General features: G+C 36.5%; 1 protein-coding gene across 1 annotated transcript in view; it reads right to left on the minus strand.

Moving 5' to 3' along the window:
• Positions 1-6,380: 6,380 nt before the first annotated feature.
• The window catches only part of eif3ha (eukaryotic translation initiation factor 3, subunit H, a), a 109,784-nt gene continuing 103,088 nt past the window's right edge, over positions 6,381-13,076 (minus strand). The window contains exons 7-8 of the mRNA XM_022679881.2: positions 10,575-10,707; positions 6,381-6,696 (exon numbers count right to left, since the gene is read on the minus strand). Of these exons, the coding sequence (XP_022535602.2) occupies positions 6,551-6,696; positions 10,575-10,707 (279 nt within the window). The 3' untranslated portion in view covers positions 6,381-6,550. The remainder of the gene's footprint in view (positions 6,697-10,574; positions 10,708-13,076) is intronic.

Raw genomic sequence — 13,076 nt, forward strand, 5'->3', positions numbered from 1 at the left:
CTTGTCAACTGATTCAGACCAAAGAAACCAAATACAGGTGTGAAGATGTCTTAAGTTAGGCTTGAAAAGCTCAGTTTGCACAAATATGTTGTAGAGAAGGGTAGCATAGTTGCAATGGGACATCTTGAAACTACTGGATAATCTGTCATCAAAGAATCTATATCTTGAAATGTTATTTATATATGTAATGAAATGTACTTTCTATAAATGTCAGCTCTGTAAGACACTATGGACAGAACACATTATAACGCACTCCTAAGGCATCATAAACATGGCATACATATTTAAACACGCATAAAATGTTACAACAAGGTGTTATGACTATTTTCATAGTATCTTATAGATATGTCATTCTTAGAAAGTGTTGCTTTTATTTTTGTGTGTGATCTTCCCTGATCTCTGCCCGTTATTCCTGGTCCAGCAGTGGCCAGTCTTTTGAGCTTTCTGGTGCACATGATCTCCATGGGTCTCGGACCAAGTCAATAGTTCAAGCTCAAAAGTTAATGGCTCAGATTCAGAGTCTTTCTTTTTAAAAAATGTTTCATGCTAGCTACACTAGCTTGTGCATTAAATAGGAAGGAACAAAAGCACAGTTTACATGAGGCTATGTACAGTGCGTCCCAATTTAGGGGCCACATGCTTTGGGGGCTGTATTCGAGGCTGACTGAATCACAACTGTGCGACTGGTAAACCATATAATTTCGGTTTGGTATGTGGCCTAGGTACCAGTAGAAGGCTACGCCTCCGTCAACCGCATCCTTCAAAGTACCCTGCCCCTGAATTGGGACACACTCCGAGTCACATGTTGACTCTGGTAAGGAAAGAGGCATGTGAGACACATTTTGATGATTTATAAGGCCTCTAACGAGCAGCATTTTTTTTTTTTACAACAATTTTTATGTCAGCAACATCACAATATTTTGACCGCACCCACGGTTCCCAAGCTGTGGCACCCTGGTTGCCAAACACTGTTGTGTCGCTCTATTAATCCCCATGTGTTTCTGTGACAAAACCTTTTTCTTCTCTAAACGTACTGTATTTTACACACTATAAGGCGCCATATTATAAGGCGCACCATCAATGAACATCTGTTTTTTTTTCAGTTTTTTATAATATATGTGAAACTTATATTATATATATATGTATTAAACACACAAAGTTATCTATTTTAAGCATTTATTTCTTTTATTGTTGATGATTTTGGCTTACAGCCAACGAAAAGCCAAATATCAGTGTCTCAGAAACTTAGAATATTATATAAGACCAATCGGTACTTTTGGCAGTGTGCCAACTCCTGCTGGAAAATGAAATCCGCATCTCTGTAAAAGTTGTCAGTAGCAGAGGGAAGCATGAAGTGCTGTAAGATTTTGTGGGAAAACAAAACTGCACTGACTTTAGACTTGATAATAAAACACAGTGGATCAACACCAGCAGATCACATGCCTCTCCAAACCTTGACATTTAATGCCTAAAATAGATCACTGTGTGTTTAATACATCTATATAATATATATATATAGACTCTCACATTTTGAATTGAATTACTAAAATAATAGTAACTGTTTAATGATATTCTACATTTTTGAGATGCACCTGTATGAAAACCCTTAAGTTAACTAGTTAATCGGCAGCAGGCAGGTTGCTGAACTTTTGCGCTCCACTGCTGTAGTTGGACAATGAAACTGAAACACCTGTTATTTTAGTGTGGGAGGTTTCATGGCTAAATTGGAGCAGCCTGGTGGCCAATCTTCATTAATGGCACATTATTGCACCAGTAAGAGCAGAGTGTGAAGGTTCAATTAGCAGGGTAAGAGCACAGTTCTGCTCTAAATATTGCAATGCACACAACATTATGGGAGAGATACCAGAGTTCAAAAGAAGACAAATTGTTGGTGCACGTCTTGCTGGAGCATCTGTGACCAAGACAGCAAGTCTTTGTGATGCATCAAGAGCCACGGTATCCAGGGTAATGTCAGCATACCACCAAGAAGAACCAACCACATCCAGCAGGATTAACTGTGGACGCTGTAAGAGGAAGCTGTCTGAAAGGGATGTTCGGGTGCTAACCCGGATTGTATCCAAAAAACATAAAACCACGGCTGATCAAATCATGCAGAATTCAATGTGCACCTCAACTCTCCTGTTTCCACCAGAACTGTCCGTCACCTCAATACATTATTGTGCTCTAAAACCAGGTGTTTCAGTTTCATTCTCCAACCCCTGTAGGTCAGGCCCTAGTTATTTACATTTTGTTTGTTTATGTTGGGCAAAAAACTTATCCCTGAAGAAAAATGCTGCTTAAAAAAATAAAACATTGAGGCTTGTATATTTCTGGGTGCTGGCGTTCTTCTGTCTGGAGGCAAAGCTGGAGAAAAAGGGGTGTCCATATGTCCACTATGAGTAGGTGTGTCCAATCGCTTTTGACTGGCCTATAATTCCCATTTTCATCCAGGTTGATTTTGGCTCACGTCAGCATTCATAAATCTGCTTCACCCTGATCTGAACCGGCCCCGATCTATAAGAAGCGTCCAGCTCCGGATAACCAGCTTCATATATTAACGTCCAGAGCGTCCATTTATGCTGTCTATATGTAGCATCTGATGCACATATGCAGTGTGCAGTGAACAGGGTTTACCCATCATCAGTCATCCTGAAGACACGACCGTTATATGAAGAAGGCAGATGAGTCAAACTCCCGTCCCTCCGGTTGTCAGCGATCTCAGAGTGCTCATAATTAATCCTGCCTCCCTGCAGAGGTGACTCCACCAAAGCCTCTGAGTCACCATCCCGCACTGGAGACCCTATTTAATGTGTGAGGCCTATCAGGGATTAAAAAACGTTAACCGGGAAGATTTTCCAGGGACTCCTGTCAAAAAAAGCTATATAATTTCACTTCTACAGACTGAAAACTGTTATAATAAGGACTAATATTTGCACTGTATGGGAGACATTACTGACTAGTCGTTTATTTCCCTGGGAAAGTGATAATGATGAAGTACCTCTTCTTTTTCAGTATGAACCCAAGAGCCTGTTCACACCTGGCATTAATCTTTTACTTTACCAAGAAAAAGAGAAATTGTAGATACAGCTCTGGAAAAAAATAAGAAACCACTTCAGTTTCTGAATCAGTTTCTCTGATTTTGCTATTTATAGGTTTATGTTTGTGTAAAATAAACCAAGCTGAACTGCTTGAATTTTTGCACCAGGAGTAAAGGCATAAAGTTATCCAAAAGCAGTGTGTAAGACTGGCGGAGGAGAACATGCCAAGATGCCTGAAAACTGTGATTAAATCCAGGCTTATATTCCACCAAATATTGATTTCTGAACTCTTGTTTGTTTTTCTTTGTTATTTAAGGTCTGAAAGTTCTGCATTTTTTTTGTTATTTCAGACAATGGTCATTTTCTGCAAACAAATGTTTTAAATGACAATATTTTTATATGGTATTTGAGAGAAATGTCTGTAGTTTATAGAATAACTATAAACTACAGACAACATTTCTCTCAAATTCCAAATAAAAATATTGTCATAAAAAATATGCAGAGCTTTCAGACCCCAAAAAACAAAAGAAAAAAAAAAAAAAAAAAAAAAAAAAAAACAAGTTAATATAAATATATAAATGAGTTTCAAGAGTTCAGAAATCAATATTTGGGGGAATTATCCTGGTTTTTATCCCAGTTTTTTTTCATGCATCTTGGCATGTTTTCCTCCCTCCACCAGTCTTACACACTGCTTTTGGATAACTTTATGCTTTACACTCCTGGTGCAAAAATTCGAGCAGTTCAGTTTGGTTTGATGGCTTGTGATCATCCATCTTCCTCTTGATTATATTCCAGAGGTTTTCAATTTGGTAAAATCAAAGAAACTCATCATTTTTAAGTGATCTCTTAATTTTATTTCCAGAAATAACATAAAATGAGCATTTTTTACTTAAGTAAAGTCTACTTAAAATATAAAAGTAAAAGTAATGTAAAGGGAAAAAAATAAAGCCATTAAGAACAAAAGCTTTGTGCACTACCTTCCCCTCCTCCCTAAAGCACATTTTTCTAAAAGTAATAGTGACTACAATGCCTATTATATAAAGAAACATTTTAAACCCTAGTATCTATACTTCTACCTATAGAGTAAAGCAGGGGTCAGGGCAATTAAGTTTGGTGGCGGGTCCGATATTTTTCAAGCCATTTTGTGGCAGGCTACAAAAAAAAAAAGAAAATGAAGTGTAATGGTATTGAGTGCTACAGACTAGTAGCTCTCCAGCCCAGAGGGTTGTTGAACCCAATTGCAGAACAGTTGATCTCAAAGCAGGTAAACCCAAAAAATAAATAAACATCACTCCTAACACGGGATTGAACCTGTGTCTTCAGGGTCGCGGTCCAATACACTACCACTGTTCTGGCTAGAGAATTGGGACGCAGCCAGGAAAAAACGAGAACGGGCGGAAACGAGCGCGACAGAGAGACGGGGAAGGAATGTAAACTAAAGCTCTCCAGAGAAGCATTTTATTTATTATCTTTTTCATTACCGTTCATTTTTCATTATCGGCCAGATGTTTCACCCCTATTGCCGACCCCTGGAGTAATAAATGGAGATATTTTTCACACTTTAAGTGGCAAAGTATAGAAATTCTACTTACTGTTCCTTTAAAAACACGTTTTAAACATCAGTTTAGCATCAGTTTAAAAGTTGTTCTCTGTGGGCTACAGTTCCTGGAAGCTGCTCTGGTGTAAAACAGCGATTAGAAGCATGTCGGCGACGCCGTACACCGAAGGCAGAGGACATAATGGTTTGTGATTAAAACTGATCTGACAGGTTCATTTGGAAGTGCTGATAAGGGAAGGGTTTAGCCAGCAGTGGCTCACAGTGTGGGGGCGTGGGCAGGGGGTCGGGCGCTTGTGGACTGTTGCAGTATTATCAGGACTTGGGGAAAATTCAGAGACTCTGCTTCTGTCATGTTCAAAACTAATTTCCAAATCAGACACTGATTCATGAGCAGCGTGTGCTTGATTTAATATAGGCTGTGGGTTTAATATTGCAGGCGAGGCTTCATCTAATAGAAGATCCTGTTTCAACAGTGCAGCTGCAACTCAACATACTATGAAGGCCCATTCCCGCCACCTAAAAAAAATAAAAAATAATCCAGCACATTTTTTATTATTATTAAGTAAACTGCTCTCTCATTATTTTGACATAATAGGTCATTATTTTGAGATACTATCTCATTATTTTGAGATACTATCTCAATATTTTGAGATACTAAGTCATCTCGCCTGCTTCTGTCTCTGTACATTCTACTAGTATCTCAAAATAATTACTTAGTATCTCAAGATAATGACTTAGTATCTCAAAATATTGAGATAGTATCTCAAAATAATGACTTAGTATCTCAAAATATTGAAATAGTATCTCAAAATACTGCGATAGTATCTCAAGATAATAACTCTCTCAAAATATTAAGATAGTATCTCAAAATAAAGACTTACTACCTCAAAATAATGACTTAGTATCTCAAAATATTGAGATAGTATGTGAAAATAATGACTCAAAATATTGAGATAGTATGTGAAAATATTGAGATAGTATCTCAAAACAATGACTTACTATCTCAAAATATTGATATAGTATCTCAAAAGAATGATTTAGTATCTCAAAATATTGACATAGTATCTCAAAATAATGACTTAGTATCTCCAAATATTGAGATAGTATCTCAAAATACTGACTTACTATCTCAAAATATTTAAATAGTATCTCAAAATAATGACTTACTATATCAAAATATTGAAATAGTATCTCCAAATACTGAGATAGTATCTCAAAATATTGACTTAGTATCTCAAAATAATGACTTACTATGTCAATTTTTTTGAAATAGTATCTCTAAATACTGAGATAGTATCTCAAAATGATTTAGTATCTCAAAATAATGACCTGGTATCTCAAAATAGAGATAGTATTTTAAAATAATGACTTAGTATTTTAAAATATTGAGAAAGTATCTCAAAATAATGACTTACTATCTCAAAATGGTGACATAGTATCTCAAAATACTGAGATAGTATTTTTAAATAATGACTTAGTATCTCAAAATAATGACTTCTCAAAATATTGAGATAGAATCTTAAAATAATGACTTGGTATCTTAAAAATATTGAGATAGCAGTTTACTTATTAATAATAAAAATAAATGTGCTGGATTATTATTATTTTTTTAGGTGGTGGGAATGGGCTTCCATATGTTACAGCAACTTGTGCAAAAAAACAAAAAAAAAAACAATAAAAAAACAGATGCTGAAGAAACAACTGTTTTTTAAAGACCCCCGACCCCCGCCACAAACACCTGAGCAGATGGAGAGGAAACACACACACACACACACACAGAGCAGTGAGATGCACACCTTTTATTAGCAATGTTTCATTAACAAACAATAGTTACCACTGATCCTACAGGGTCACGTGAGCGTGCCTTAATGTGCACTTAGGAGAGATCAGGCCGGGCGTTAGAGGTTTGGCAGTGTACACTCATCAGGCCCTAAAATTAAAACCCAGCCGCTCCTCAGCTGCTGGTGGTGCTGGTGGTGGTGGTGGTGCTGGTGGTGCTGCTGCTGCTGCTGCGCTCCTGCAGAGCTTCCGCCATGAACAGCTTGCCGAGGTTCTGCGAGGTGAACTCCTTCACGTTCTGACAGTAGTTGTTGATTTGTCCTTGAGAGAGGAGAGAAAACATACATACAAATGTTAATTAATCAGAGCAAACATTCATCTGTTTCAGGAGGAGACTAGCTGTGTATAACTGAAGGACATCCAATCAAGACTCTGCATGAACTTCCCCATAGAAAGCACGGTACAGTCAGGGCCCTGTGAAAACCTGTGAGCTTTATTTAACCTCTAATTACAATTTCTTGGTTACGCTGTTTACATGTTTTAAAAACATAGTTTTAGATTTTTTTAAATATAGTTTTAGATGTTTAAAGACATAAAAAATCTCCTTAAATGTCCTTAAATAACCTAAAGCTATATAACGTCTTTAAAAATCTAAAACTACATAAAAAAACTAAAACTGTCTTTAAAAATATATATAATAATATATTTCTAAATATAATTTTTTTTTTTATAGTTTTAGAGTTTTAAATACGTAGTTTTATATTTTTCAAGATATGATAGTTTTATATTTTTAAAGGCAGCTTTAGATTTTTAAAGATATTACATAGTTTTAGATTTTTAAAGTCCCTATAATGTTTTAGATTTTTTTTTTACATAGTTTTAGATTTTTTTAATATAATTTTATATTTTTGAAGGCAGTTTTAGATTTTTAAAGATATTATATAGTTTTAGATTTTTTTTTATATAGTTTTAGATTTTTGTATAAAGTTCTAGTTTTCTTAAGACATAGTTTTAGTTTTTTAAAGTCATTATATAGTTTTAGATTTTTTTTTTTATATAGTTTTAGATTTTTTTATATAGTTTCTGACTCTACTATAGGAGAGGAAGGGACTTGCTTACTACGACAAGATAGTGATTTATCAGGGCAAATTATGCCCCGTGTCACCCAGTCTGAAGGGTGTTTGGACAAACTGTTAAAATTTCTGCATCTCTGAACGCTGTGGGAGAACGGAGGAGTGCTGTTCATCAAAGATAAGAACTTTATCATGTTTCACTACAACAAAAGTCCATTTTACACCAGAGTTCTCCTTTAATGCAATCACCAATGAAGTTTAACCCATTCTGATCAACATTTCTCCAATATTTGACCAGATTTAAACCTCACTGCAGAGAACCTCTCCTCTGCAGTGTAGTGCAGTTTGTTCACACTGGATTGTACCATAAATAATATACTAGTAGGCAATCATGTATCTCTGGACCTTGTCTTGTGCTCTGACAGTCCGGTAGTTCAGCAGCTTTGGAAGAAGTCCTCAGGGAAGCCTGGCAGTCTGGATTCTTGCTCCATCTAAACATGTGAGCTTTACTGAAGCAAAATCTGGACTGTCTAGGAACCCCTTAGGGTCGGTTTGAGAACCACTGCAGTTAGAGAAGCATTGAATATTTAGCAACAAAGTTATTTGGCTAAAAAAACAAAAGGAAAAGCACTTTCAGTGATTGGTCAAAAACATAAAAAGATAAAAAATATAATATTTGCTGCTGTGTATAATATTTTAAGTCATATTGCAGTGTTTTCTCTAATGTTAGGGCTTTTTTTTAAGCAGAAGAATCATACCAATTTCCTTTCACCTTCTGTCAGAGAGCTGATAAACGGCAGGTTTAAGTTCATTTTTGCGCTCTCCTATAATTTATTACAAAACTGCAATACTGAGGTACATTTGTGACTAGAATAGCCCCGCTGAGGTAAATTTCCTGTGCTTTGTTGGCTTGTCTGTGTAGGAACCCCTCAGGATTGGTTGGAGAACCACTGAAAGTAAAAAAGTACTTTTAGCGATCGAGCTAAATAAAAGACTATTATACGAATTCTGAATAAACTTTTTAGAATGGCACTGCTGAAGTAAAAATATGATAAACTAAACTAAATAATTTTTTTTTAGAATGTAAATAAGTTATTTTACTGCAATGAAGAAGGGTTTTGTATGACCTACACCTATAGCCTGTATACGGGTCAAGGCACTTTAATAGGTTTAATTTATTAATAATATTATTATTATTATTAATTATGTAATTGATGTTTGTTAGAAATGCAAGAAAAAAATAAGAGATAATACACATTCTGAATAAACTTTTTTAGATTGGCACTGCTGAAGTAAAAATATGATAAACTAAACTACTAAGGTGAAGTTATGATTAGAACGGCAATACTAGGGCAAATTCTTGACTAAAACTGCACTACTGAGCTACATTTTTGACTGTAGTAGCACTGCTGAGGTAAATTTACTGTGCTTTCTTGTTGTCTGTCTATGAACCCCTCAGGGTCGGTTTGAGAACCACTGCAGTTAGGAACGCATGTAATATTTAGCAACCAAATTATTTCGCTGAAAATGAAAGCAAAAAAAGTAAAGTCCTTTCACCTTCTGTCAGGCAGCTGATAAACGGCAGGTTTATGTTCATTTTTGCGCTCTACTACAATTTATTACAAAACTGCAATACTGAGCTACATTTTTGACTAGAATAGCACTGCTGAGGTAAATTTACTGTGCTTTGATGGCTTGTCTGTCTAGGAATCACTAAGGGTCTGTTTGAAAACCACTGCAGTTAGAGAAGCATTGAATATTCAGCAACCAAATTATTTTGCTGAAAATTAAAGGAAAAAAGTACTTTTAGCGATTTAAAAGATAGAAAACATACTAGTTTTTGCTCTAATGTTAGGGCTTTTTTAGGCAGAAACAGCATACCCATAGTCCTTTCAACTTCTGTCAGGCAGCTGATGAACGGCAGGTTTAAGTTCCTTTTTTTGCGCTCTACTTCCAGCTGAAAGCTGTACAGGGCCAGTATAGTATCAAAAGCTTTAGCGTTCATGGCAGTAAATGCATGATTAGGTATCTATAATAGGAATTCAGAGAAAAAGTTGTTAGAATGGAAATGCTGAAGTAAATATACGACAAACTAAACTACTGAGGTAAAGTTATGATTAGGATGGCAATACTGGGGCATATTTATGACTGAAACTGCACTAATGAGGTACATTTTTGACTAGAATAGCGCTGCTGAGGTAAATTAACTTTTTAAATGTGCTTTGTTGGCTTTAAAAAATGTTCAATTGTGTAAAACTGTTGATATATATATTTTTAATTAGCTATGTAATTGATGTTTGTTAGAAACTAGGGGCGTGACGAGATTTTGTGGCACGAGATCTCACGAGATTAAAACAAACATGAAAATATTTCTCATTAAGCTTGAACCTGTCTATTTATAAAAAATAAATAATAATAAATAAATAAATAAATAAATGTTCTGTCCATGTTTGCACTTTAAGCATAGTCGTAATGTGACTGGTTGTGGTTTGCACTTATTGTTTGCACTAAATAAGACCTAGAAAGGTTTTATTTATTATTTTTATTTATATTGTTCCTATTTTTTACAGACTCATTTTGTGAGACAAACCAGTATGTTAAGTTTGCATTATACGATTGTCAAATAATGTCATTTTTCAAGACATTTAAATTTTTTTAAGTTTCTTTAAAATGTTTAAAAATCTCTTTTTGTCTCCCCCCCTACTAGAAACACAAGAAAAAATGCATTTAGGCTATTTATTTTATGCAATGCTTGTTGGGCTTCATCTGTTTTTTTTACAAAAACGTTAATTTCAGTGCATCTCTAGCTGCAGCTTGTTTGTCTATTAGTCTAATAGTATATATATATAAATGTATTGATTTATCGAAGTCCTCAGCTGCTTACAGGCTCAAACGAATCTCCTTCAAATTCCTTATCCTTACAATCTTGCACTACCCTACACGGCTGAGGGGCTTCCTAAAGATCTGTAATTGAAACTCCCTGTTGTCCAGCAGGTCTGAACGTGGAAACCTATCCTTTCTCCTAATCACCCTGCTAGATCCATGCAGATGGGGAAATCAATGGAGTATGAGTGAATAAAGGGGGTTTAATTGGAGTTGAATGGCGGCGATAGCCCCCTCAGGCACCTGCGATGAGAAGCGTGTCCATGCGTGGAGGAGGCTGCGGAGGCTTGAACATCTTGCTGATATCTTCCTCCGGCAACGGCGGTTCACCGCGACTCTGCCGCTGGGCATTCTCCTGCTGCCGCCGCTGCAGGTACTGTGGAGAGGAAAACAAGGAGGTGTGTGAGGGGGGGGGGGGGTTTGGCAAAGAAAGACAGGTAAGATAGGGAATGGAGAACAAGAAAGAGAACAGCGAGAAATAGAGAACGAATCCCATAGAGAGAGAGGAGAAAGAGATTGAGGGGGAGAGAGGAACAGGGAACAGAGAGATAGAAAGAGAAAGAGAGAGAGAGAAATCAATTAAATTGTGAACGACGCCAGCAACAGGCAGCAAAGCTTTGTAGGGAATCCTTCTCAGCTGCTCTGTCTGCGCCAACAACAGAGATCAGTCTGAGAAAGAGAGAGAGAGAGAAGGAGCTGCAGCAGTATAATGGAGTGAGATAGGCCAGGAGCTTCTGATTCTCTGTTTCTGAGACCATCTGGACAAATGTATACCCCTTATAAACCTCTAAATCATTGCTTGTTGTGTAAAAGCACCTTAAAATGCGATTATCAACAGATTAATTCCACCTTAACTTGAAATTTACAGACTATGAGTGTTACAGTTCTCTAAATCCTCGATTTGATTTTATTTCTGATTTTAGTGTCACGATTCGATTCTCGATTTTACAGCAGAGAGGCCTATGCCAGTTTTAGATTAGTCTATGGTCAGTCATTGGTTTGATTAATCAAATTAACAATATCTTATTTCAGAAGGTGGGCTTGATATAAGTGATGCAAAGTGATACAAGTGATCTGTAATACACCACATTAGGCACTAATGGTCAAATTTAAATAATTGAATTAAGATATATATGAAATGCCATCTAGTGGCTTTTTTTGGAAGCAGCAGTGTGCACTATTAAAACAGCAATGTGCAACATAACAAAATAAATAATAAAAAAATACAGGAACAGTCATGTACAAAATAATAGAACAATTAGAGCCTTAACAAACTGAACTCTATCCTACTATAACAGTTAAACATGAAAAATAAGACTAAGACTTTCTCGGTCCCTGAGAATGACAAGTTTTTCTCTTTAATAAAGATATTTTATTAACTTTATCTGAGAGAAAGATGCTCCTTAAGGTACCAAAACTATTAACATATTTGAGGCTAGACAATAATACTACTGTTATTTTTATATTTTCAAGTTTTTTTTTAAGAAGATGAGAATGTCCACATTCTCTGGAGAAAGGGCTGCTCTTTGAAGAGTAACAATATCCATGGCGTTGGCTACAGTGTTCTGCGCCATTTGCGTAGCTGCACGCGCTTGCGTAGTAGGAAGGGATCAATCGATCATCTTTTTGATTTCGAGGCTTGAGACCATGACATAATTTAGATCGATTTTGATGAAATATCGAAATCGTGACACCCCTACTAAACACCCATACCTCGTGGTAGTTTTGGATGGAATGCCTTTTGCTTGCTGATTTAACTTTGTTAAAAGGCACATTGACAAGGCCTTAAATGTATTTTATTATGAGATTTTAAGTGACAGACCAACACACAGACACATTGAGTAAGGAGAGTATTAGTTAAAGCAGCAGTCAAGTGGCCCATGGTCACTCTGGAGGAGCTGCAGAAATCCATAACTCAAAGGTGGATCAGAAGAATTTGTCCACATGACAGCTATAAGTCGTGCACTCCACAAATTTGGCCTTGATGGAAGAGTGAAAGCAATAAGAAAACCATTGTTAAAAGAAGAACATAAGAAGTGCTGTTTGCACTTCCATGTAGCCAGGTCAGTTTAGACCGAAGTAAAAAAAAAAAAAATGTTTTTACCTAATTTCAAAGCGCTATGAGTGTCGAAAAAGTAACACTGCTCATCACCCTGAGCACACCGACCCCACTGTGAAACATGGTGGTGGGAGCATCATGCTGTAGAGATGCTTTTCTTCAGCAGAGACAGGGAAGCTGATCAGAGTTAATGGGAAGATGGATGGGGCTAAAACACTGTAAACGTGCAGGCTAGAGGCTGATAATGCCTGCCTCTGAACGCTAAACGTTAAAGAGCTAGCACAACTAGTGGCTAATGCTAATGCTGCTCCAGCAGTGCTAGTCGGGGTTAAGTACATAAAAAATGAGCTGAACCTCCACAGTCACCAGACCTGAACGCAATCCAGATGGTTTGGGGTGAGCTGGAGCACAGAGTGAAGAAGGCAAAGGAGCAACAAGTGCTAATAAACACCTCTGGGAACTCCTTCCTTCAAGACTGTTGGAAAACCATTTCAGGTGGCCACCTCTTGAAGCTCATTGAGAGAATGATGCCAAGAGTGTGCAAAGCAGTAATCAGAGCAAAGGGTGGCTGTTTTGAATAAACTAGAATATAAAACACGTTTTCAGTTATTTAACCATTTTTTGTTAAGAACATAAAACTCCACATGTGTTCATTCATAGTTTTGATGCTTCAGTGAGAATCTACA

Source organism: Astyanax mexicanus, chromosome 1, assembly GCF_023375975.1.
Source record: "Astyanax mexicanus isolate ESR-SI-001 chromosome 1, AstMex3_surface, whole genome shotgun sequence".
Lineage (NCBI taxonomy): Eukaryota > Metazoa > Chordata > Actinopteri > Characiformes > Acestrorhamphidae > Astyanax > Astyanax mexicanus.